Genomic DNA, 26,507 nt, shown 5'->3' with positions numbered 1-26,507 from the left:
GCTACAATACGGCTATTCGCAGTATCACCAGTCATCGCAGGACAGCCATATTACATTCCTTCGGTGTAGTTCGTGACGCATGCGCAGGACCACTATAAGTTTGGGGTCCACTTTATACAAGCTTGTACTAAGGGAGTTAGTAGTCTAGTAGTATATATAGAAGTCTGTGGTAGTAGTGCTTACTGCTTAGACAGTGTCCGCTTGGAATATTTGTAACCCATGTAGACAGTGGGATGTATACATGATAAAAATACAAGGGTATGCTCATCAATTGCTAAAACTCGTTCAGCTTGCGCATGTCCTTGCCTACGTCATATTCGGGTACGCGTTGATTGGTCGGTTCTGATTCGGGTGCAATCGGTAATTAATGGTTATCGGTCGTAATTTATCATGGCGTCCATGGCGTAGTGCACGTTGTCATCGGTAGAAGTTAATGTTAAAAATATTTTCACGATGACCTGCATAGTGAAAGGATGCGGCAATTATATGAAAAAAACAAAAAAAACTGAGGGAAGTAAAATTAAATATTTTACCTTTCTAAAACAATCTGAAATTGCTGAACAGTGGCGTAAGCCACTCGTTGTGACGTAAGCAAGGACAAAAATCTGATTGGTCATGCGCATGAGCATACCCTTGTCTTTTTATCATGGATGTACAGACAGTAATGCTTGGGTTCGGGGCGGCTACGCCGCCCCGAACAAAATATAAATATCATATTCTACCCGCTTGGGGCCTAACCGCCTAGAAGTTACACCATAGACAGTGTCCGCTTGGAATGTTTCTAACCCATGAAGACAGTGGGGTGTGAGAACGATTTTTTTACTGTCTAGTTAAAAAGACTGTTCTCGCACACCCCACTGTCTACATGGATTAGAAATATTCCAAGCGGACACTGTCTACACTGTAACTTCTAGGCGGTTAGGCCCCAAGCGGGTAGGATATGATATTTATATTTTGTTCGGGGCGGCGTAGCCGCCCCGAACCCAAGCATTACTGTCTATACATCCCACTGTCTACCTGGGTTACAAATATTCCAAGCGGACACTGTCTACGCTGTAACTTCTAGGCGGTTAGGCCCCCAGCGGGTAGGATATGATATTTATATTTTGTTCGGGCGGCGTAGCCGCCCGAACCCAAGCATTACTGTCTACACACCCCACTGTCTACATGGGTTACAAATATTACAAGCGGACACTGTCTAAGCACTACTACATACGTTTAATTTATTACATATAGTCGGTATGACAGGTTTCCTAACCTCCATAGTCGTCAAATTTAACGCTAAATATCTCGGTTCGCGAGACAGAGCGACACTTTTTTCTGCCAGATTCTTTCGTTTCATGCAAAAACGCGTCGAATGAGCCTAATTTTATCGAAATCGGAGGTGAGGGAGGTATTCTGAATAATTACCCAAAATATTTTTATATGTAAGCTTACTATCATTTATATATTTTTATCGTTTTATTATTCGTCGTATACTCTCGCGCTATTTGTACAAGGTCTATTTTCTGTAGCTGAACTAGTGCTTGCACTGCTTGTATTGTACTAACTCCAGACAATCCAGTGGTCTGTTTTCTGTGTTCCTGCACTAAACTGCATTAATACTCGTATTCATAGTCCTTCCTTGAGGAATGAGAATTCCTTTGTTCTTCATGTTTCATAAACCTTCCTTGACCAAACAAGAAGCCTTATTAGTTTCCTTTTCTCAAGGGAGGTTACGAGTTTCCTTGAGGAGGAGATGCAGCCTTCATAACCAAGCAAACCTCCAAATTTAATTCGTCACACCAGTCTTTTTACTTTCGGTAGCTTTTAATTTAGATCTGTCGATAATTATTTTCGATAGCTTTTTTTCGGAAATAAACTGCACCAAAAGTATTTTCTCCTTCTTCATATAATAAGCATTATGACGAATTCGATTGGAAGCACCGATGCATATTAAAGCCGTTGTATACTGATTTAATTTGAGTATAAAAATAAAATGCAAATATTTCGAATTATAAAATATATGTTTTACCTAGCAGTACAATAAAATGTATTGAGTATTTCATAATTTAATCGATTTCTGTGTTTATTTATAAACATAAATTTACGTTATTTTGTGTATGTACGGCGGTTTTAATGTGCATCAGTGCGCAATCAAATTCGCTATTAGTTTTATTTTTGTCCATTATTGTTGCAAAATGTTTAATCACGACCTTATTTAATCAACAATGCCTTTATAACTTTTATTATTCGTAATTCACGATATTAAGTATGCATACATATACTGTATGTATATTATGACATGCTATCCTCAGTAGATTATTAAAATCCCTAAAATATTCCTTCCTTCAGGAAAGCAGACTTGAGATCCGTTTATGAAACAAGGAAACCTTGGAGACTCGAGGAATCCTTCATGGAGACTTCCTTAAAAGAAGGAAGGACTATGAATACGGGTGTAAAACTCTTTCTCGCTTTCGACAAATATCATTATTATCAAACATGTACTTTTCTCACTTAAGTTCCAAAAGTGTACACTTTCAGCCATAGAAAACAAACCATATGCAGAGAGGAACCTCTCTGCCATATGGTGAATTAATGCACTCTGATGAACTAATGCACTGAGTTCTGTTGCACTAGAACAAAAGACAGTGTCGTTGACATCATTTTGGAAACAGAAAACGCTTTATGCTGGATTCACACTGCATCCGATTTTCGTTGTACGACGCTCTGCAACCAATCAGAAAACAGGATTCCGATGGATTTTGCTTCGTATCATCGGAATTCTGTTTTCTGATTAGTTGAAGAACGTCGTACGACGAAAATCGGATACAATGTGAATCCAGCATTAGTGTACACTTTTTTAACTAGTGCAACCACTACAACCAGTGCAGAAATAGAAAACAAATCTTTAGTTCGTTAAAATATAATGGATATTGTTCGCGCAACAAAGGAACATCAGAATTAATTTATTGTATATTTGTTAGCTGCTTGCTAAAAATCTTTGATATGCGATATTGCTTTCTCGTAATAAATAATTATCACAATACAGAAGATAAAATAATTCCATCATATTTTTTCGATAGCATTGCTTCGGTATCTATGAAAAATTACAAAAAAATACATATGTTGCATTTTATCTTTCATTTTTCTAAATTCGCAGTGATAATAAATAGTACTTGCAGCATTCCGATTCGCGTACGGAATATAAAGAACAGTACGATTCACTCTTTGACTTCATCCTTATCATTTAATTTCTCCGCTCTTCGACGCGCTTTTTCTAAAATTTGCTTGAGTTCTGACGATCGGGCGGTTTTATACTAAAAAAAAAATCGAAAAGTATAAACACACACACACACATTGTAGAGTTTTTTCTTTAAAGTATAGGTACTTACTTCACATTCGTTTTTCGCTAAAGTTAATTGACCATTGAGCCTACTTCCCTCGGATAATCCACATAATTGCTCCAATCGCCGTCGTGATAAATTGAACAATTCTGTGCCATTTGTATTTTCCAACTGTTTGCAAATTCTGCAATAAATAAGATATACTTGTATTGAATGGTGAATAAATTACTAGTTCTGTTATATTACGATTATATGCACTTTTGCGAGAATCCTTTGGCTTCTAACCAAGTTTGAACTTGTTGAGGAGTCGAATGTTGATTCAACCAAATTTCTTGCGTGTTGTTATTAATAGACGAATTTGCTTTTTTCTCTCGAAATATTCTGAGGACGAACTTAAGCTCCTTTTGAACTTCTTCTTGACTGGAGAAACCTTTTGAAAGCATGTGCCACAAATACATCCAATATATAAATGATAATTGCTAATTATAAAAACTTTTATTTATTTATATAGTTGTTTTTGTATAGTTCATCCTGTTATAAGTAGTCTGGTTTTAACAAATATAAAAGGGATTATTAAAATAAATCAATTTTTTATTAATATCTGAAGCTATACACTCACCATTGGAGAAGTTATTATTTTTGAAAGTTCCCACTTTATTAAGCATAAGAGTTGACGGTAAAGATTTTTGGGGTTGAAGTAATGAGATAGATCCTATTGGTATTGACGGCGGCGGTAGTGGAAGTGGTGGAGGCATCGGAGGTATCGTCGATGAGTTTAATGCCGGTGTAGATGATACTGGTGCTGATTTTACAGCAAATGATACTGATATTGATTTTACTGAAGATAATACGGGTGCAGATTTCAATACAGATAGTGTTGGCGCTGATTTCGATGTAGATAATATTGGTGCTGATTTCGATTCAGGTAGGATTGGCGTCGATTTCGACGTGAATAGTTCTGTTGGTGGTAGTGTCGCGGTCGGTGTGATGGTAGACGGTATAATTAGCTTGTCGGGTATTATATCTAGTATTATATCATGAGGTGGCGAGTGCACTTCCACGATGCTTTGTTGCGTATTAAACTTTCCGTTCGACTGAGAGATGCTCTCGATGGAAGATGTACTAGATCTATTGCTATTACTGATGGTTCCGTTGTATGCACTAATGTCATCTATAAAACAATTTTGCAAGATTAATTTGCATTAATTATCCTTGAAAGAGATGAGAAATTATTTATCGCATAAGTATTTGATTTATTCATTGATAAATCATAATGCATGCCACAATATGGACAAGCTATTATAAAATACGTGAAAAGGCTATAACTTACCCCAAAGCTTTCACATAAACTACACAGAATCTTAAGTGTACTGGACAAACACTAAGCATATATATATTTTAAGCGCTATAACAATATATCTTAGATTCTTCGGTACGAAATTTAATTTCTACTAATTCTCAAGATAATAAATCACCGTTCATCATGTGGTATGTGCATGTCTGTTACACAAGTTGTGAATTATTTAACACTACACTAAACAATATATCTTTGAATAAAACAATTTACAATTATATCTAACAGTCGTTACGATTCGCAGGAAACAAGAGGAATAATGAGGACAACGACGATAATCTCGTATAAGTACAATGTTTATTAATAATAAGTGATGTGCACATAAAAAATTACAGTATACTGAAATACTGACGGATCGCATTCCCGGCCCATGGACACACATCATAAATGTTAAAATAATACATGAATCGATCGCGGAAAAAAGATAGGAGATAGCACGTAATCGTTTACGTTTTTTATTTTTACACATCGTAAATTCTCACGAAAAATATGTCGCGTTTCTAGGTTACCATATTGTAAAGAGCATTTTTATGATATAACATCACAATCTAACAATAAATAAAGGAATATGAAGAGAATGCATCTGTAACAGAGAAAGAATAACAAGAGCTTTTACTACTTGTCCACGTTTATTATATTGCTTATTTGACTTCTTGGTCGACTAGTTATTATCTCTGTTTAACACTTTGATGTGGCTTTAAATATATGACAATAAATAATGCAAGTTGCAAAAAAAGTAATAATAGCATCAATTTTGTATTTTCTGCTTGTACCTTTCCTGTTATTCTTCGACAGTGAATTAAATTTAGAGATTTAGAAACGTATCGAGAGAAGCTATGATCCTGATTACTTAACGAAATTAATATCAATTATATGAAGACCGATTAGATCTCATTCGCTAATTTCTCGTATTTCTCATATTTTTAAACTTTATGAAAATTTATCATATATATGTATATATCTTTTTTCTCTCAATCTTCTTACAGCTTCCTTTTCCCTCGTATTCCCTTCGGTCGTTTTTGTACAAGCTTATTTACATCAATACATACATAATGCATGCGACAATGACACGTACAAGCAGGACCGGCAAAAAGATTTGCTACGTCAATAAAAGCTGTTGATAAAACAGAGATGAACGAGACAACGTGTTGTAGTATTAGAAAAGCCACATTTTCCTTTCCTGCATATTCTCCCAGATAATGTAATTCTTATCAAGAGCTTTTATCGAAGTCGTAGAATTTTTTCTCGCAATGAAGCCCCAGTATACGGACAAAGGACAAACATAATTTATAATTTCAACGGAAATATACATATATCTAATGTAGATATTATATCGTCCCGACTAATTTGACCGTTTACATATACGCGCATATGATACTTACAATTAGATTATTTCACACTCCGTATAACTTGCATTGCTTTACTGAGTACTTTTTAACGGAAGAAAATATCCGATCTTAGCGGGAATTAACACCCGATATCGTAACATTTTCATATATAAAGTAATAAGTATAATATATAATATGTATATATCGATTTTGCTTTCTTTCGTTGTAAACTACACAGCTAAATTTGGTTAGTCGATAAATACAAAAGATAACATATAGTATATGTGACAATACAATTGATTATCAGAAATATAGCATTAGAAACTAGTTGGTAACTTTCAACCACGTTAAATGCTGGACGATTGTCATTACCGATTTTTTTCATTTAATCAAACGTGTTACGAGATTCGTACAATTCAATACTTTTATGTGTGGTTGATAGTCACTGCTACCCGATAGCTAATAGATTTCATTATTGAACGGCTTATTAATTAATTTCACACTAAACGTGGTCCCAAAATCTTCACTTTTATTTAAAGTGTCCGACAAATACGTCACATTGCGTCGGAAAGTTAGTTCCCCTCGATATCTTTGCTATCACCATTGCGCTTTCGTTTCTGATTGCCATTAATTATAATGTCTGTATCTGTGATAACACTACATCTGTGATAATGATAAAGGAAAATCAATAAAATAATCAATATGAGAAAAAATTTCTTATAAATATATAGTCATATCACATAAAATGAATTATTCATTTATGTATTTACAACTATCTTTTTCATATTTATTAAACAATGACTGTGCAATTTGCTGCAACGTTGTATGTAGGTATGCAAGACAGAGACAGACAATGGTTTTGTAATGCAAAGATACGAGAGCAATATACTCGTATGTAAAAAAAAACGAAATTTACTGGTGTCACTCTATGAATGATCAATATATCAGAACAATTGCGAAAAACTTAGAATACTACGTCCTCATTGCAAACGTTTGAATGGCTCACACTGTCTACGCTCACATATGTACATGTTCAAAAGAAAATCATCAGATATTAAGTACAATATCCCTTCACAAGTGTGCTAATTGAAGTACTAATTGAACGATGATCTAACGATTAATTATGCTACAGTCCGTTCATAGCTAGGCTAACGTGATGCACGTACTCTTATCTCTTGTATATTAGCTTTGTTGGATTAATATATTGACTTTAATGTCGCGATAATGTCAAGACAGCGTTTCTTTCGATTTTGGAAGACATTCGTTAATGCTAAAAAAATCTTATTTATAACATAATATAAGAGGCGATGAAAAATCTGAAATTTATAGCTTGATACTTTTCCTAATTATCAGAAACTGCTCAAATTAGATTAAAAATAACAGACATTCAAGCGCGAGCTGGATAAATGACTTAAAAGTACCGAAATTCACCTTTTTTCCCAAGTCTTTCCTTTCTCACCCAATCAGCAGGCGCTGGCGGTGGAATCGCATGTGTTCGATGAGTGGCTTCCGGACCTGGACTAGTGCTGGTTCTCTCAATCTCCGAATCCTTTAACATGTAATCAAATCTATTACATATTAAAAATACGTGAAATTTATAATTAATTTAATAACCCACACTATACCAATACTCTCAATTCTTAATTATATGTCTTCAGGGAGTGAATTTAGATCTGTCTTTTGCAATGTATAAAGCACGCTGCGGTACATTCCAATGTAAGCTCGTAATAATTTGATTAAAATGCAACGTCAATACATTAAGGTTTCCGACTCGTCACTGCAGTCATATTGCAGTTGTATACATATATGTTGCCTAATTATACTATTATATTACATAATACATAACAATCCAACATAATTGTGTTCTTACTTTTTCATGCAACTATCTACAAACATATTCACATCTCTTTAATAACTCTCACCTCATAATTATAGCCGTGTCCCTGTCTTGGATATCTACTGGTGTATAGAGGATTGTTAAAGACATCATTGTCAGTAGAATGAGTAGTGGGGTTGTGCGGCGTAACGATGGTGTGTGGCACGTGAGCGACCTGCCCTCGGGAGTTCCTCGCTTTCCACCATTTCCTGCTATCGTCAAGAATCTCCAGATATTCGCCTCTGACTACCGTGAGCTCCTTGTCATTGTTCGCCGTTCGTGGATAAGTGACTTGCACGATTTTAGCGTGGCGTGCTACCAATTCATCCAACCAAGCCTCCTGTGCTCTCTCTATACCAGCGGCTGTTCTGGGAGCTCTCTCGATCGAGTCGACGGAAATGTCACTATGCGCCCTGGTCTGATCAGCTCTTTCCTCACGGCCATACAATTCTGAGCTCGGCCCATAATTCCTATCAAAGTATTCGTTACCACCACGTTCCTCTCGGCTCTCGTACTCTAGATAATCGCTGCTATAATGCGATTCATCCATGTCGCGATGATTGTAATAAGGATCATTCTGTTGTTCTGGTAACTCATCCCTCTTTTGTTTATCCGCGTTCAATAAGGACGCTAAATGATCGTGATCCCTATCTTCGGGAATAGGATACTCTGGTGACCAGCCGTCCATAAAGATCGGATGATATGGCGGTACATGTACTTTCCATTGATCACGCGGTATCAACCACGTGTCACCCAGTGAATGCCATAACTCGGTCTCTTTGCTGGTGACGCAATTTATCAACAAATTGACCGCTTCTCGCGTGAGAAGCGGCGACACCACTTTACTAGGTAAATTCGGATCGTAATTAGTATCGTGAGAGGCGTCCACGATGAGCGCGAGCGGCGTGAAGAGAAAATGTACAAGTTCTGGCGCATTGGGATCGTGGATATGCGCCTTGAGCTTGGCTAGAAGATTGAACGAAAGCTTAAACTTCTGAAAGATATCAATGAACTCTATCTCGGGCGGCGGCTTTGCTCTCATCGTGAGCATACCATCGCCGAGGTTTCTCTTCTTTGACTTCCGATTACGTCGTCGGCGCTCTAGCTCCCGAGACGCGGCAGCTGCATGCTGCAGACGCGCAATGAACTTTTCGATGTCGTCAAAGCAGTGATTTAGGATCGTCACGTCACGCTCATATTTCTCCGACGACGTTGATGATACCTCGTCGTTGTTCTCCTCTCGCGACATATCATTCTGCCCATCTGCTATATTACATTTACACACAGATGTATTCAATATACTAGTGTTATATAATGTTATTATATTCTGTTCAAGAACCGCGAACTTTTTTCAATTATATTAAATAGAATAAAGCTTCAATTGTGTATTAAATGGAGCACAAACATCATTATTGCGCAAATTTTTATAAATTTTCTACTTGTATTCACAATTGTATTTCAAATTAATGATAAAAATTTGTCTAAACATGCATGATTTCCAATAGAAAATATTACTTTGTTACAACTGCGTACTCACCATTCGCCGCATTGAAAGCAGACACCTGTTCCCTAACATTAACGCCGTTCAAGGGTGGTTCCGGGGGTGGTAAGGCAGGTGGTGGTGGAATGTGCCCTCTAGGACCCCGGGGCGAGCCACCCGTGACCAATTTTCCCATTTGCAGCATTTTGAGGTCCTCGACGAGGTCCTGTGCCGACACACTTTGACATTGAAATATGTGCATCTCCGCTCGCTGGTTGGAACCACTATCGTCAGCCACCGTGAACACTAAAATGTTGTTGTACATCTCCATAGGATCTCTCGACGTAAATGCCGTTGGTTCCTGTATCAAGGAAGCAGGAAATCGTTCCATAATGGCCTGAAATTGACAATTATATATTGTTAGATGAAATTATCGTTAATATAGATACGTAGTAATTTTTTGAACACGCATACAATCTATATAATATTTTCTTGATAGATCTAACATGACAGATCGACACGTTGATATTTAAATAAATCATTCTCGGCCATATCGAACAATTAATTTCGTTTACAATGTCACTTTATTATAGCCTCAAAGATAGTAGTTTTTTTATATTGAGACTCGAAAATGTGATAAAATATAAGCATCGCAATGTTCCGCAGACATGTCCTCCGAGTGCTCCGTGTATTTACGGTAGAACGTGGTTACAGCTGTGTAAAAAAGAAGTAAAAATTACCCCTGTTTCGTTGTCCATGATGAGGACCCAGTTTCGCTCAAGACGGAGCTGCATTTTTTGACTCCAGATGCCATTACTTTTCTCCAACTGTAAGAGGCGGCGCATACCATCCGCCGGATAAACAATACCGGTTTCCTTCGTGACGGTGAACGTGGCCAAGTGCTCCATCATATATGTCGGCTCCGAACTGCTGGCGCGACCGCCAGAAGTGCTCGACGGTCCACTGGAGCCGCCATCTGAAATGTGAGATTCGTAATAGTTAATTTATGAAATTCTTCTTCCGCTTCTCTATTCTTAATCCTTAAAAACTACTCTGGATATGGCATACCCAGTTTTCTTTTTCCAATACTTTTTCAATGTTTTTTTCCTTGCTCGTAAAAATTAATTCTTTAATAAAGATACATACATTTACTTAGTACCATTATGCTCCTTAAACTCTGATTTTGATTAAAAAATAATTTTAAGAAGTATGTTCATTTTTATGAAAGTTATAAGCAATCGAATTGTTGGGTAGGGTATACCATACCCAAGTGTGTCGTTTCCGTAGTGTGGCGTTCAAGGGTTAATAATCTTATAATACAAAATGTCATGTAAATGTTTTTTTAATTCTTTAAAATTAATTTGTATAATCTCATAAATTTGTTCAATCGTATTAGCCTTTATTGCTAAAACAGTGCATTATGACGTTTAAATTTGCTTAATTTGTTCATACTCTCTTTCAGTTTCGTCAAGTTTATATGTAGCAAATCTTTATTTTCTGCGAGAGATAATCAGATGAAATTGCCAGACAAACGGTACATTAGCGAATGATAATTTATTCCGAAATGTAATTAGCTTTTTAATTCTACGGTACGATTCAAACGAGCAGGTTGCTCACCTTTGTTGTAAGCGGGACTGTGACCACTGTTATAGTACGGCATAGTAACCAGGATGTGCCGCACTGATTATAACTGAAACAGAAGAACCAAAGTTCCCATTATGAAACACATCGATAAAAGAGGTTTTGAATTATATGTCAGGTAATAATTCGTCACGGGGAATAAGGGCGTATATACGATATAAATCTTAATTGGCCTTTACGTTCGCGAAGGTCCGTTTAATTTATGCGTGCCCAGTTTCGTCGTCTTTTCATTTCGACTCGTGCAATTTATTAGTCATAAGGATATATTGTCGTGCTGCCAGTCGTGGAGTAACCGGGTTCAATAACTTAATGACAGCAACGTCGATACTTGCACGTTGCACGTCGCCATATATCCAGCTATCGAGTCAGCAGTGCCATACTTGGTACTCAAGAAAGCCAGCAGAAAGTTATAGCACCCCTTTGCCCCTCACTAAAGTGAAATTCCAATGAGTTTAATTCCAACGAGTTTGCCAGACATGTCTGGAATTTTTTTGCGCGCGGCGCCTCCTCTCCTTAGTAGCTACTCCTCCCAATTTACTAAACTTTATTTTCGAAGGTGAAACTTTGCGCTCATAGAACTAATCGTTCTAAACTTCGTTTGGACACTTCGCTGCCATTTAACTCGCGCATAAGTAGCCTCGTCCACTTTTCACTTCCTTCTATACCTGTTTCGTAGTTGTATTAAAAGCAATTCTTATGCACGACTAACGTGTCTTAAGATTTTGCAAATATCACATTCTTTGATGTAACATTTTGCGTAATGTGTTATTTCTATTTGTTGAAAATAATCTACATATACCTATGATTTAATTATCCCAGTTAAAATCAAATTTCGTAGAGAGAGAGAGAGAGAGAGAGAGAGAGAGAGAGAGCTTACTCAAATATTTTTATTAATTACTTTATTAAATATTTTTATAATTATTTTTTGTATATGAGTATTAAAATATTCATAAAAATCTAATTAAAACGAAAATAATTGCTGTAAATGTAGCTTGAGTACAAGGAAGAACAACTCGCTGAAATTTTGCATATGACGCGAGTAATTTTAAAGCCGTAAAACGGTGTTGTAGCAATATTTTTCTTCTTTATTTTCTAGCGGAAAGATTTATCGCGTCGCGTGTAAATTTATGCGTCACAAAGTATACACGCTCATCGATGGATCATTCCTGATAGAAGAGAAACTGAGACGACGATTAATTTTTGCATAACTATGTGCGAAGAATGTGAAATTCTGAATTTGTTCCAAGAGAAATTCCTCATCATTCTCCTCTAATGTTAACCGTGCAACCGCGTGCAAGCAATTTAAAAAATACTCGAAAAATTCGGAGAAGGGGGGGATGTGAGTAATATATAAATCAATAAATCCATAAATTTATTGATTACGACATAGGTATGTATACAATAACAATCCATGCAAAATATAATAATCGAAAATATAATAATCAAATTCTAAATCAAGGTTCTTACACGTTATTGTATATTTAATACGCAATGCGAGTCTCATGATATTACGTAGGGCGTAGAGGGTGTAAATAATTCTTGAATGAGTTCCGTAAATATATTCAGTAACTGTGAATTGTCAATCACATTTGCGTAACTACATGACGATTGATCGTTGATTCTTTCGTAACGCTAAGTCATATCAACGAGTTTACGTAAATGCATACTCATTGGTGAAAAAATTATGCGTTTCCTGCGATTATGCAGCAGCTCACTTCATATACAAAGAAATCTCCAAAGTCACAAATATTATTATAAATACGAGGCGTTTATAAAACTTTCGAAGTTTCTTGAAAAATAAATTGCATAGATAGTGCAGATATAGGAGGCAAATAGAAGTAATCTAATTACAATTGAAATCAAATATCAGCAATTATGATTTATATGTATGAACAGTTTTGATTACTTTGCAACAACATTTTGCACACAAGTGATAATATTTTAAAAATAACGAAAAATCCATCGAAATTTTTTCTTCAAATGTCTCTGTTACTTGTATGGATCTTTGGAGGACAAATATTTCTCGACTCATTAAATTGTAGTTTAATTGTTTAGTTGGCTGCGCCCTCACCCCCCTCCCCCCTTTATGGTTTCGAAAGTGCAAACAAATGCTTCTAACTGTACGAGCAGTCAGGCATTTCGCTTAGAAATTCTCGCTCGCGATTCTAATGATTCGGCAGCTAAATCGGCCACTAAATATAAATCCATTCGGCATGTAGGAATTAATAATAAGCAGATTCTTGTTAAACGATAAGTAATTTCGATTCGCTTTCACCGACGTCAGCAGGTTGTTTGGAGGCAATTTTGAAATTTACAATGGGATAAGATACCGTGAGAACGCAAAGAAAGCATTGTTGTGTGACAAGCACGCTAATCGGTTGTCATTTTGTCATTTTTTATAATGACAAATATAAGTAGTGCTTAATATGGACTAAGCTATTCTCTACATCAAATAACGGCGGTGTAATGACGTAGAGCATAATTAAACAATTACGTTAAAAATTATTTAAAATGTTTTATACAAATAATGAATAATATATAAATTAATAGATTTATGACAAACGGTCTTCAATTTATATAAATTATGTATGTTACATAATTTATGTTTTAATATCGATATAAGAAAGGATAAATGTATATAAAGTGTATGCAAAAACGTAAACACACATAAATGTATAGATATAGACTTATAATCAGAGTAAAGAAATTAATAATCAAAACGCGCTTATGCATTTTGATTATTTCGAGTATTTTGAATTTCGGATTGATTATTCTATAAAATATACTATTCAATTGAACATCCGGCGAGTCGAGATAAATTATCACAATGACATTTTATACAACATTTTTTTTATTGAGGTGAGAAAGAAAAAAAGATAGAGGAAAATGAATGTCACTTTTAGTAGCTGGTCTACTTTATCATTTCATTAAAAGTATATATGATTTTACGTGTCAGCAAATTTAGGTCGCAGAATTATATCGCGCACAAATTGATAGTATTGTGTAACTATATAACGATACGATAAATTGATCTGCATGATAGGATTTAGGTTCGCCATCATATATCAGTGCAAGGAATGTAAATTATGCTTCCATGTAACAAAAAAAAGTATTTTTCTTAAATTATACTATCTTGACTGCGGTTATCTGACATTTATCGGCATTACGAAAAAATTGGCATGTTCGTTCGGTTTGGCTATAATATTAATAATTGTGTATAAAGGGCCTCAAATTTTGTTTTTCATTATAATCGCTTCCTACATTACGCTATATATTGCACTTCCTTTCTATAGATTCTTCGGTCAATTTAGTGCCAACTTATCCTTAGCGCGAAAGTTTAATATAACACACCGTCCATTTAACTTTTTTTAATTTTCTTCGCTAATTGTAAGATTTTTTTACAATAGGATTTTTCTCAAGACTAAAAACTCCCTATTTTGATCCATATACACTTTTATATATTTAATCATATATTTTAAGATACTTCCTTATTTCTAGTTTAAGTTTAAAAAAAGAGTGACATTAATCTAGCGGAAACACGAATTGTAAAAATAAGGAAACGCACAATAAAATTATGTGGACCGTATATAAAACGTTAAATATAACTATTTCGCCAGCGAGTTCTCACGCACCGAAGGTAACTACGACTCGACGTGAAAGAATTCCTGTTTGCAACGCGGTTCTAATGCTGGCCTACGGATCTCGGCGGAGGTCTAACACATAGCAGTCATGGCAAAAAGGGAAGGGAAAAGGAAAGAAGGTGAGTGGGCTTGGGCTTCGATGTATGCCTCTCCAAGAGACTATCAATGCGTTTCGATCCTGCAATGTCGGGAATTCCTCATCAGCGGCGCTCTGAATTCTAGATTTTCCTCGACTTTATATACAATATATACCTAATATATAAAATAAATGTCATATATTTTCTTCTAGTGTTGTACCTTAGTTACGAAATATTTCTTATACCCCCAACCCCCAAATAAGGATGTATTTCACTGCGTTAAAGTTGGATTTAATAGTTTAATAGTTGTTCCAATCTTGAGAAAAACGAATGTGAATCGATGTACACTGTTAGAAATTTCTCAATGAATTTTAATTAACATGTAAAGGAAGCATGTGGTTATGCACGAAATTAAATGTAATGAATGATGTAAATAAAAACTAAATTACAGTAGTCTTAAATGTGATGAACGTGTGTATTGAAATTAATGAACACATTATTATAGAAATTAATTTAGACGTTAATGAAAAGTACGAGATCTGTAACTGAAAAGTAATTTACGTTAATGACATGTAAGAAACGTAAACGTATTAAACGTTAAGCGTTAATAGTATTAGGCTTAATTAAAATATTATTAATATTCGTAAATGTAAAAGTACATTAAATTTCATTAATATGTACATTAATAGTTATTTCAATTACGATTAATTAAATGTCATTTATATCCGTAAATGAAAAGTATATTAAATTTCATTACACTTAATTTTTCAGTTACTGTAAACTTAAATCTCATTAAAATGTGCATTAATAGTCCTTTCAGTTACAGAGAAATTAAACTTCATTCACCAATGTACATTAAAAGTTAATGAAATTTAAGAACATTTTTAACAGTGTAGGTATGCAAATGTCATAATCTCGAGAAATAAACGTAAAATACACATCTAAGATACTTACCACTTTGTAAAATTTTATAAAAATTAGAGTACGCAAATTTTGTATCGACACGGAATGAAAATATGTGAAAAAAAACGTTTTATATTAAAGTTCTCATTGAGAATACAATTTTATATCGCGAAAGAGATGCACTTATCGTTAGATGTCTAAAGTATAGAAAAAAAAATAAAGGGCATGAATGTATTATTAATGGTATATACCATATTACGACATCGTAAATGCACTTTGCGACAAGTCTCAAACATAATGATTTACGGACACACCCTACGTACAGAAAAATTTAATCATGGAATGCGTGGTATCGTATACATGTATTCGAAGCTTTAAATATATTTGATATCTATGATTTAATCTTGGAACTACTAAATTTTTCATTCAATCGTTATTGTACGAGCAGACAAACATATTAATCGATCAATCAAAATTTTATCGCCTCTCTCTCTCTCTCTCTCTCTCTCTCTCTCTCTCGATCGCTTTTTTTATAACATTTTTTTCGCAAATTTTTATTTAGCAATTGCACATGCGACAGTTCTTCCGACTTAACAAATTTTAAAAGATAACATGAATTTTACTTGATATATTCTCTCTCTCTCTCTCTCTCTCTCTCTCTCTCTCTCATCGCTGAAAATAAAATATCTCGATAACTCATAAGATCTTTCGCGCAATGTTCTGTTTTTACTCATTTACACCAACTCTTTTCATGTACAAAGCGGAAAACTCTAAACCGTAATTTTCGCCCATGCCAATGGGTTAACAACCTTGCCAGTGCGTGGAACATGCTCGAGATGTTCCACGCACTGGCGACGGAAGGGAATGCGAGCAAGTATTTTGTTGCTCGTGTGCACCGGCGGGAGCGTGATGATAAATCGAGATGTGATGCACATTTTACGATGCACTTTATATCCACCGTACACGGACATTCCGTTAACGAAGGCATAAATTCCGTATTTTCCGCAGTATTGGTACTGAATACAAAACTCGATAGATATGAGACGCACAGTGCGGCGCGGCATTATACGACGTAGTCAAACGTAGTCAAAAGCCTATAAATTAAACGGTTATTTTTATTTAACAGAACGTAATTCAGTAATTATCTGAGAAATAGAGAAAAATAGGGTCACAAACGTCGTTATAATAAACGAGTTTACTCAAGTAAACTCTGCAAATTCTAGACAAGTTCAATTCTAAAAGATACCAAATAATTTTATTATTTATTAATTCTGTCTCTACCAAAGAAAATAGTTTTTGAATGTTATTTCTATTTCTCAGATATATATATGTAGATACATTATAACGATACCGAGGCCGGATTACCTCGTACATGCCGCATTATGTCTTTTATGGAATTGAGGTTTATCTGGATCGAAGTCACACGGCGCATCTCATCAAGACTCGGCCCCGGGAATGCAGCACGAGCCGTAATTATATTTGGATGCACATGCACGAATTGCACGTGCACGTGTTTCATCGCGCATTCGAGAAAACGTAATTTCGGAAGAATGTCTCGATTATCATCTTGCTTCTATCACTCTCTTTCTTCTCTTCCTTCTACGCATTCAATAAATTAATAATGAATTAAAAATAGCTCAAAACGGAAATAGTGTTAAAAATTATTTTCGAAAATGTCACTCTATTTAAACGGTTTCACGCTACGTTCTCGTAAATGTTATTAACTATCAATGCTTCTCTGTTTTTCTTTTATTATTCTATATGTAAATTATAGTATTGTCTGTGACATGCATATGCAGTGTTCTAGTGTGCAACTAATCACAATAATTATTAAGATATTGGCAAATCGGTTCATAAAATGTAAAAATATCGAGAGAGAGAGAGAGAGAGAGAGAGATGTAAAGTTCATTTTTTTAACATACCTATATAATTATTGTAAAAAATTTATCTCGCCAAAATTATATCTTTATTTTTAATCCGCGTGCGTTCCAACCTTTCCTTTACATCAATTTATCGCCTGCAACGATTTCATTTATGCGCAACTGGAACTCCCGTGCTACAATCGAGTAATATTATCACATTGGTAATTTTTATTTTTTGTATATTACTGGGACATAGCCGTGCGGCGATTTTACAGGTCAATAGGCATGTATGCAAATCTCAAAAAACGTGGAAAAGACTGCATTAACACCGGTACATGCAGCTGTAACTGTTCACGCGACAACATGCGACAAATATCGCATGTGTCGCAGCATTCCATCAACGTCGATGAATATCGTTGATGAATATTGATGATTTTTATCAAAGAAGATCAAAGAGAATTCTCTTTAATTTTTATGTCATCATTATTTTAATAACTCTTGATTACATTTCGTTAGATGTGCGAAAATTCGTATAAACTTTTCTAAATACATATAATTATCATTTTTTAACATAGTTACTACTGCGAATATTACGGTATAAATAGAAAACAATGTGTGTGAATATTATGCCATCCTTCTTCAATGTTCCGCAATTATTATTACTTAATGATGTTTATCAAGATATGTTAACTTTACATATAGGACGCATGTAGGATGCACATGCAAATCATAGAAAGCATGGAAAATTTTCATTGGTACAATTCATACACAATCAATTACAATCACTTGCAAAAACAAGACGATATATTATGCCAATAAGATTCTTATAATCGATTATCGTTAATTTACATTTAATTAAACATGTTGAACATTCTAGGAGTTTAACCCTGTCGTAACCCTGTTTTCCTTCGAAAAAAAAATATGTATATATATCTTTTGATAAAGTCATGTCGACTTGGTGGAAGGATGACCTTGCGTAAACGATATTTTCACACGGAACTAAATGAAACTTTAGCCGTTCCACTCTCATACATGCGTAAGATTAGCACGCTGGCTGTGCCGGTAAGGCACGTTGAAAGTAAATACATCACGGACATGAGCGCCTATATGAGCGATGAAAAAGTAGAAAGAAAGTTACCAATATACACCTCGCATATACGTATGGCGATCTGTTCGCGTCTTGTTGCGAACGAGTTTTGTAGTGAATGGATCGAATCGCAGCGCAACTAAACTTTTCACTTGACTGCTCGGTTCGCTGATTGATCGCCAAGGATTAATTCCATTCTTGCGCTCGATCATCTGTTTGTCGAACGAATCTAATTTGTACGGCATAGTACGTTTAATCTCATCGATTTGAAATTACTCGAAATAATTACAATATATACATATATAGATATATATCCCAAGATCCAAGTATTAATTTTAATTGTACATTTTACGTTGATTTTCATCGAGCTTAATTACAGAAAGGTGCGAGCCGGAGTTTAATGAACTTGTATATAGTAGAAAACTCTGGCATTCTTCTATATGACTCTCTAATTACTTTATCTAGAAAATAAAGAACCTAGTAATTTTACCTAGAAAATAAAGAAGTGATGTCATCACATCAACGTGAAAAGGATCACTCGTTCATGAGCATAAATAATCCTTCGAAAATATGCTCATGTGGAATGCGCTCGTATGGCGAATGCATGTAACGATGTTTTCGAAATAGCAGAGCCCGCAGGTGGAAAAAAAGATGCGAAGAAAAGTCAGCGAGATTATAAAAAATAAAAATGCATTTGAAGCGATTTTCACAATGGCAAGGATAACTCGTATTCTCTCTCTCTCTCTCTTCCCCTCTCACACACGCGCGCGCGAACACGCACACAATTATGCCGCCGCATAAACATAAAAATTTTACAATTTAACAAACAATTCCGCAAGGAATGCATTGATTGTATCGAATGCTACTTAGAGATTTTAGCGTTGTTTAAAAAATTGATTTAACTAGATCAACTATAGAAATAGTTAAATCGGAAGATAAATAATTACATTCTTATTTTCCATTGTTCTAATAAATGTAATAAAAATGGAAATACAAATATCGATATCAATTTCCGCGGCAATTCGCCAAGCTGCCGAGTAAACGAACATGTTTGCTAAGTGAATTATATAATATGAAACGTATTAAAATTATCGAAATTTGCAAAGAGAAAAAGATATATATTTATACGTATATATGTATAGTATACATATTTATTACATTTATTATATTAATTGTAGATGTAAAAATGCCTACAAAGAACCTAAAAAATGTAAAGATTTTTCGATATCCGAACAGATAATAAAAAATTACACCAATAGAGGTTGATAAATATTCGTAATGTGTGTCACGGAATCACAGATGTACTCTAGGAGGTCAACAAACTACTGCTACGTGAAACTACATTTTCCATACGTATGCCAGAGTGAGAAACCAGGGCGACATTAAAGGCAAATACGCGCGAAATAAAGACAAGAATGTTTGGGAACTACTTTAGATTACAATTAGACACATTTAATTACGTAAAATAATATCAATAAAAGAATGGTATGGCTATTCTAATTTTCTGTCAGAATATCAGAAAAATGCCATTCTAAAATATGAATAAAATAAGTAAATTTTACATCGAAAGGAATATTGAAATATTGTATTAGCTGTCCATTTATCAGCGATATAAATTCAAGACAATAACAATTCCGTTACTCCGATGTACTCGGTAAATCCTGCATCGACAGCATTCGAAAGAACAAGAATTGATCCATGCGTTATAGTGAATATTAAAGCATTCGTGATCCGTGTCACGACATCATTAATCTCACGTGGGAGATTACGTAGGCATTTCGTAGGCGTGAATTACAGGTGTCGTTCGACAGTGCAGTGGGATGCTACAGTCGCTGTACGCCGCGCCGCGCCGCGCCGTATTTTCTCTCAATCCCAACACGACACAGAGGTTGCTTCCTTGCTTTTTGAGAGGTTTTTGGGTCTGATCGCACGACAACGACGACGTCGATGTAATACGTACGTTTTCGCGTCTTCGAGATAAGAGTTTCGCGAGAGAAGACTCGGCAACGATTATGCGCACCATTACCGATTAAAGACGAACAATACAGTCGTGCCGCGATAGGAATGCAGCTCGTAAATGTCACGGGCGGGGAGCCGAGACCTAACGAAGAGAACTTGGAGATGTTTATTGCTCTTCTCGCGCCTTACGAGACTAACGAGACACGTCCCCGTCCGCGCCGTCGCGTCGCGTGTGTGCCGCCGACATTACGTTTACGTACTCGATTCTCGTGTCAATCGTGTGGCTCCGATGGCAGCGATGCTATATACAGATGCTGCGAAACAGTGCGAGATCTCTCTTTACGAGAGATCTCACATGCTATGATGTGATTGCGTCTTGACAAACGCATCTTGACTCTGTCTTTTAGAAAGAGTACTTTACACCATTTATGTTGTATATTTTTTTTAAATGTAACAAATAAAAAAGGAAGGCTCTGAGAAAAAAAGGTCTATACTCTACATACAACAGATGGACAGGAGAGATATTTAAACGTGTAATTACCATATGTAATTTATCTTTATGAAATAAACATTCATATCGTATATGATTACGGGATGATTTATTTTTATATATCCAAGTTTATATAATTTTAAATAAGATAGAATTAAATTAAGACATTCTCTCTCTCTCTCTCTCTCTCTCTCTCTCGTACAATCAAGCTATATATTCTACACGTAAGTTAGCTGTTACTCGTATATAATTGTTATTTATAGATAATATAATACATAGATAGAGTTCTGAAACTGCGATATTCGAATTTGATTAAAAGCTTACAAGTCGCGGATAAGGGAGGAAAGAAATTGCGCGTTTTACAATCGCGAGATAGACTAAAATGAGGATGATTAAAGGTCGGCAATCGGTGTGAATCATCAGTGAATCATGTGAATCATGATAATGATAGTCCGATAAGAATTAGCTTATCGACATTACAATTATTATACGACCGCGCGCGTCTAATATAAATTATATGTCATTATTGCCCCTGTTAGGCGTTCGTGCCATTTACAAAAGAATAATCTTTACGATTGATTTTTGAGATTGAAGAGTACTTTCTCGTTAAAAGAGTATAATTTTTGCACAGAAATTTCGTTTGCATTAATAAAAATTAGAATTTTTGAAAGTTTTACAATTATAATAACTATTTCAGTTTTTTGTCGATTTTACAGCCAAGCTTCTACCGATAATAGAAAAACTAATAGAAATTATACAATATGATTTTAACTGTTATACAAATGCATGCGATATACATACCTACATGTTTCTTTCAATATTTTAATGGAGATAGAAGACTTGGGAGAAATCAAGACGTGATCTGGATACAATGAATTATCCGACAATCAAGATCCCGTATCGTCCAATTAGGAACTTCAATCTTAAGTAGCATTCTTTAATCTTTAATTAGTTAATTGCGCCTCATACAAGCGGTCCTTTAGTTCATTTTAATGTCACCGGAGAAAAACGTATCGATTATATTCTCGTGCAGTTTTACTATTCAACCCGAATTACCTATCACATTTCTACAGACGATCTTTAAATTATTTTTCCGAAATGTTATGAAACTGAAGAGAAATATTAGATATGTTCAAGTAAAACAAGTCGCGTATGATTCACATTTATGATTCATGCAATAGTATCGAGGCAAATCGAATTAGCTTTGTCATCTCTAGTTTTTATATACATTTCTACCCTACGTTTTACACACACACAATCTACACCAATACAAATTTCTTCTCTCTGAAACGAAAATTTTAATTAATAATTTCAAATTAAAAAGCAATTTAAAGCTAGCGAATTCTCTCGTCATTTTTATAGCTTTGTTTATCACAATTACAATTTGACGTCAGACTAGCGCGAGTTTAAACATGCCATACTAACGGGATAAATATCGAGAGATTTCTATTCTTTATTTCTTCAATAATTACATATTTCCGGTTGTGCTAGAAATTCCGCATCAGTGAATTCAAAATGAAAAGGCAAAGCCAGCATGCCAAAAGCGTTTATTAAATTCAGTTATTTTGTGTCCTTCCTCACTCGGTTTCGTTTGTACGTACACGTCCTGTTGTGATATTTCGTGGCGATGACACAATTCGGACATGTGACGCTTGGATTTTCTTGGTATATATCCCTCCCATTACGCGCGTACCAAGTATTCGAGTATTAGGAATTTCACGATCAAGTGATTTGGAGTGATGAAAATGCAATACGTCAAGGAGCGAGAGTATGGCACATCCAACATCCAAGTTGATGGCGTTGATACATACGCCACAACACAACGTAACGGTAGGATAATACTTGTGCGCGATTTTTATCTGCCGTGCTGCCGTGCTCTCTCGACAGTCTCGACTCTCGTCGGTCGCAGGCGACGTGAGCTGCGACGCAAATCAGGAATGATCAGGAAGTAGGCACGGCACGCAACGCGACGCGACGCGACCATATACCTGATATACCTGATACGCTACGGCAACAGGTGTGCGCGACCAGACGATTTGCGGCGTTGCAAGTTGCAAGTTACCAACGGTGCTGTTACGACGGCGACGATCTCGTGATCTCGTCTCGTGAAATTTCCCGAGCATCGCGTGGAATTCGCATCGAAGAGAACAAAATAGATGAGAGAAGACGCACGATCGTAGCTTAGCGAGCGCGCGACGAAAAGAAAACGGGACCGCTTACCTTATTTACAAATTTGTCACAACGCACTGCACGCGCACGTACACCTTGAGAGACGTCTCGAGAGGCAGGCGGAGGACCGGGGAGAGGGAGGCACTCGATCCCGAGGCGACAGAAAACTAGCAGCGGAGCTACGTCCCGAACATGCTCGACCGCGAATACTCCGCCGACTAATCCGATATTGGCGATATTCCGATGACCGATCGTAATCCCCGATCGACGCACCGTCGTTACCTGCTGACTGCTCCAGCCGCTCCAGGTGCGCCGCAGGTAACGCGACGTGCCATTGGTTCAACGTTCAACGTCTACGAGACCGACATGGCGGTCGGAGCCGTCGGAGGGTCGGACTCGTTCGAATCGGCAATCTTCGCCACGATGCTTCAGGATCGTACCATTTGTGTTCGTACGATCTAGCGGATCTAGTCCTCGAATACTGCACGACCAATTTCTCGTTATAAGCCTGCTACGTTTTCATCTCTTCAACTTTTATTTATTTTTTTATTTTTTTTTTTTTTTATATAAAAACGAAATAACATGAACAAACAGTTGTATTTAATCAAATAACAGGTATATCGATTTGTACGTTAATCATGGCACAGTCGTAGCTCGTAGCGCGAGGCACTACAATCAAGTTGCACCGTATGCGCCGTGAAAGACGAAGAAATCCGAAGACCGGTATCTTGAACCAATACGACTACCTGTTATAAAGGGAGACTATAAAGAATGTGTAATTTGAGGAAAGGGATACACCTGTTGAGAATGCAGTGACCGGATTGGCTAAGTGGCGGTCAATTTAACAATGTCAAAATCTTTTAACTATTTGTTTAATCAATAACAAATTATAGCATGAGTGAGACCAAGTCATTATCACTTTGAAAATGATATTTATATTCTGGGTCTAAGGAGAGTTATAGTAATTAACATCGATCTCAAAAAAAAAAAAAAAAAAAAATTATCTCAATTTAAAATTTAGATTCAAAAATTAAGAAATATTGACTCAATAAGTTTGAAAATCTAAAAGAATTGTAACAAGATTTTGTTAAAATATCTAATTATCCACATTTGACTATTTGTCTAACTGGCAGTGGTACAGATATATTTTCATTTTTGTACAAATAATTGTAATTGAAGGAGCAAAAACATATATTTGTACAGACAATTAAATTTACTGAATAAAAATAGATGTACCAACATAATCGACTCGCGTCGATTATTTTTTATTACTTGACCCACAAAAGAGGAAAGCAATAAAAGAACCCCGCCATAATCTTATGGAAATTGGGTTTCAGCGAAACTTTCTGGATTTTTTATATGTTGTAATCCTTACCATCCCGAACAAAAGTCTCCATGGCCGTGATCCTCCAAATTCAATATTTCGATAGATAAAGAGAAAATACTATCATAAATCCATATAATTAGATTATCAGGGGAAACAAGTGCTTAAATCTTTTCAAACCGGTAAAAAAATTAATTGCAATACATGTTCGCAGTAAAATGGGCACAGAATCATAGAGTCAATAGTGAACTAAATGATTGACCTTAATCAATATAGTTGCTGAAAACTATAACATAGTGCACATAATATGCAGTAACGCCAATGCAAAGATTTGTCATCAGATAAACATGAACGTGAGCAAGTATACTGATTAAGGTAGAGTCATCCAAGTATTTGAGTATTAACTCTATGATCCAGTGCCCATTTTACTACATACATATATAAAATTAATTATTTTCTATTGCTTTGGCAAGGGTTAAGCACGGTTTCTTCTGATAATCTAATTATATGGATTTATGATAGTGTTTGCTCTTTATCTATCGAAATATTGAATTTGGAGGATCACGGCCATGGAGACTTTTGTTCGGGATGGTAAGGATTACAACATATAAAAAATCCAGAAAGTTTCGCTGAAACCCAATTTCCATAAGATTATGGCGGGGTTCTTTAAGAGTGTTATTAAAGATTTGAATGTTAAATTATCCTTCTTTAGTTTGAATAAACTTGACAGAATTATTAAGGTACAAAAAGATAGTCTTTTATATATATATATATTTACGTATCATTTTCATAGTCCTTGGGATTTTTGCGAGAAAGAGCATGATTCTTTTCATTCGCCCAATTCACGAGCAAATAGGAAAACATGAAAACTGTAACAAAAATAATAATTTAAGATATTAAAACTATAAAATAAGTGATTCATTAAATATGCAATTACTAAATATACTTACAAGGTGCAATCTTAAATACACTGCCTTGGAAGCGACGAATTAGATTTGGTACACCTTCCGATATTAATCCTTTGAAGGCTTTTTGCTCGTATGGACTTAGACGAAAGTAGACGATGCCATTAATTTTGTAAAGGTTTCCAAACTCTTTCCCCATGTTGACTAAAGTCTAGAAAATACATATTTGTTACAACCTTAACGCATACTTTATGAACATAACCAATTTCGTATAATTGTAACGAATATTCTTCAAAACGTCTTTTAATATTCCAAATTTACATTTCAAAAGTTTTAATAAAACACAAGACACAATGTCAAAAACATAAAATAATTATGTAACTTTTTTTATACTCACAGCAATACGCAAGAGAAGAAAAGAGAAATGTCTCCGATCGCCGTGATACTTTTATGATCGATTCTCCATATTCCACAGCACACTTTTGTAAAATGTGCCATCTGATGGTTAAACAGGGTATTGCATTAAGCTGGAAACACAATAGACACAGGCAATAGGCACGAGCAACAGGGAATAATGAGCCGTCTAATCAGAGCTCTGGGATATAATATCGAACTTATATCCCAAAGCTCTGATTGGACGGCTTGTTATTACTTGAGATGTTATGAACCAATCAGACCAACCGTATGAGCATCTTAATAGCGTTTACGGTCCGATCGGGTTTGCACTAGAGTCCTAGATTTATGCGGGGTCTACAATAGAAGTCGTAGCAGTCGTAGGGTCTTAAGTCGTAGAAAATTGACCAATCATAGTCGATTATTCTTCTCATATTCTACTGTGGTTGGTTAATTTTCTACGAGTGCTTAAGACTCTACGACTGCTACAACTTCTATTGTAGACCCCGCTTTATCAGAGAGGCGCAACCGGCTTAAGGCAGTATGACAAAGTTACTAGGGAGAGACTCAATTAATACTAGAAATTTAACTGCCTATTAGGGCCTGCGCACAATAGAGGAACAAGAATTAGATATTAAGATTTCAACCTATCAGAAACCGTGTATTCCGATGTAATCAGTTTCTGATAGGTT

At 35.6% G+C, this 26,507-nt stretch overlaps 2 protein-coding genes and 1 long non-coding RNA gene across 6 annotated transcripts; 1 reads left to right on the top strand and 2 right to left on the bottom strand.

The window, feature by feature from the left end:
• Positions 1-3,076: 3,076 nt before the first annotated feature.
• On the bottom strand, positions 3,077-23,698 carry LOC108761048 (epidermal growth factor receptor kinase substrate 8). Of its 3 annotated transcripts, none has more exons than XM_018507373.1 (10): positions 23,245-23,698; positions 10,982-11,054; positions 10,105-10,340; positions 9,422-9,761; positions 7,931-9,150; positions 7,440-7,557; positions 3,946-4,497; positions 3,585-3,756; positions 3,375-3,510; positions 3,077-3,299 (listed from the first exon to the last, which is right to left on the bottom strand). In XM_018507373.1, exons 2-10 carry the CDS (start codon positions 11,022-11,024, stop codon positions 3,204-3,206), a joined length of 2,913 nt encoding a protein of 970 aa, XP_018362875.1. In that variant the 5' UTR covers positions 11,025-11,054; positions 23,245-23,698; the 3' UTR covers positions 3,077-3,203. The 3 variants fall into 3 exon arrangements, with proteins under 3 accessions (XP_018362875.1, XP_018362876.1, XP_018362874.1); XM_018507374.1 differs by having other exon boundaries at positions 3,204-3,299; positions 7,931-9,147; XM_018507372.1 differs by having other exon boundaries at positions 3,204-3,299; positions 23,476-23,698.
• LOC108761050 (uncharacterized) lies at positions 4,516-5,329 on the top strand. Its single transcript, XR_001940111.1, has 2 exons — positions 4,516-4,814; positions 4,925-5,329. It is a non-coding gene; the product is annotated as an uncharacterized LOC108761050 (long non-coding RNA).
• A 1,584-nt stretch (positions 23,699-25,282) lies between the features above and the next one.
• UQCR-Q (Ubiquinol-cytochrome c reductase ubiquinone-binding protein) lies at positions 25,283-25,914 on the bottom strand. 2 transcript variants are annotated; one of them, XM_018507375.1, is made up of 3 exons: positions 25,820-25,914; positions 25,468-25,633; positions 25,283-25,386 (listed from the first exon to the last, which is right to left on the bottom strand). In XM_018507375.1, exons 2-3 carry the CDS (start codon positions 25,619-25,621, stop codon positions 25,292-25,294), a joined length of 249 nt encoding a protein of 82 aa, XP_018362877.1. In that variant the 5' UTR covers positions 25,622-25,633; positions 25,820-25,914; the 3' UTR covers positions 25,283-25,291. The 2 variants fall into 2 exon arrangements, with proteins under 2 accessions (XP_018362877.1, XP_018362878.1); XM_018507376.1 differs by lacking the exon at positions 25,820-25,914 and adding an exon at positions 25,696-25,781.
• Positions 25,915-26,507: the final 593 nt, after the last annotated feature.

The sequence above is a fragment of the Trachymyrmex cornetzi genome, unplaced genomic scaffold (genome assembly GCF_001594075.2).
Source record: "Trachymyrmex cornetzi isolate Tcor2-1 unplaced genomic scaffold, Tcor1.1 scaffold237, whole genome shotgun sequence".
NCBI lineage: Eukaryota > Metazoa > Arthropoda > Insecta > Hymenoptera > Formicidae > Trachymyrmex > Trachymyrmex cornetzi.
Note: the sequence above shows the minus strand (reverse complement) of the source record. Positions and strands in the feature narration are given on the sequence as shown.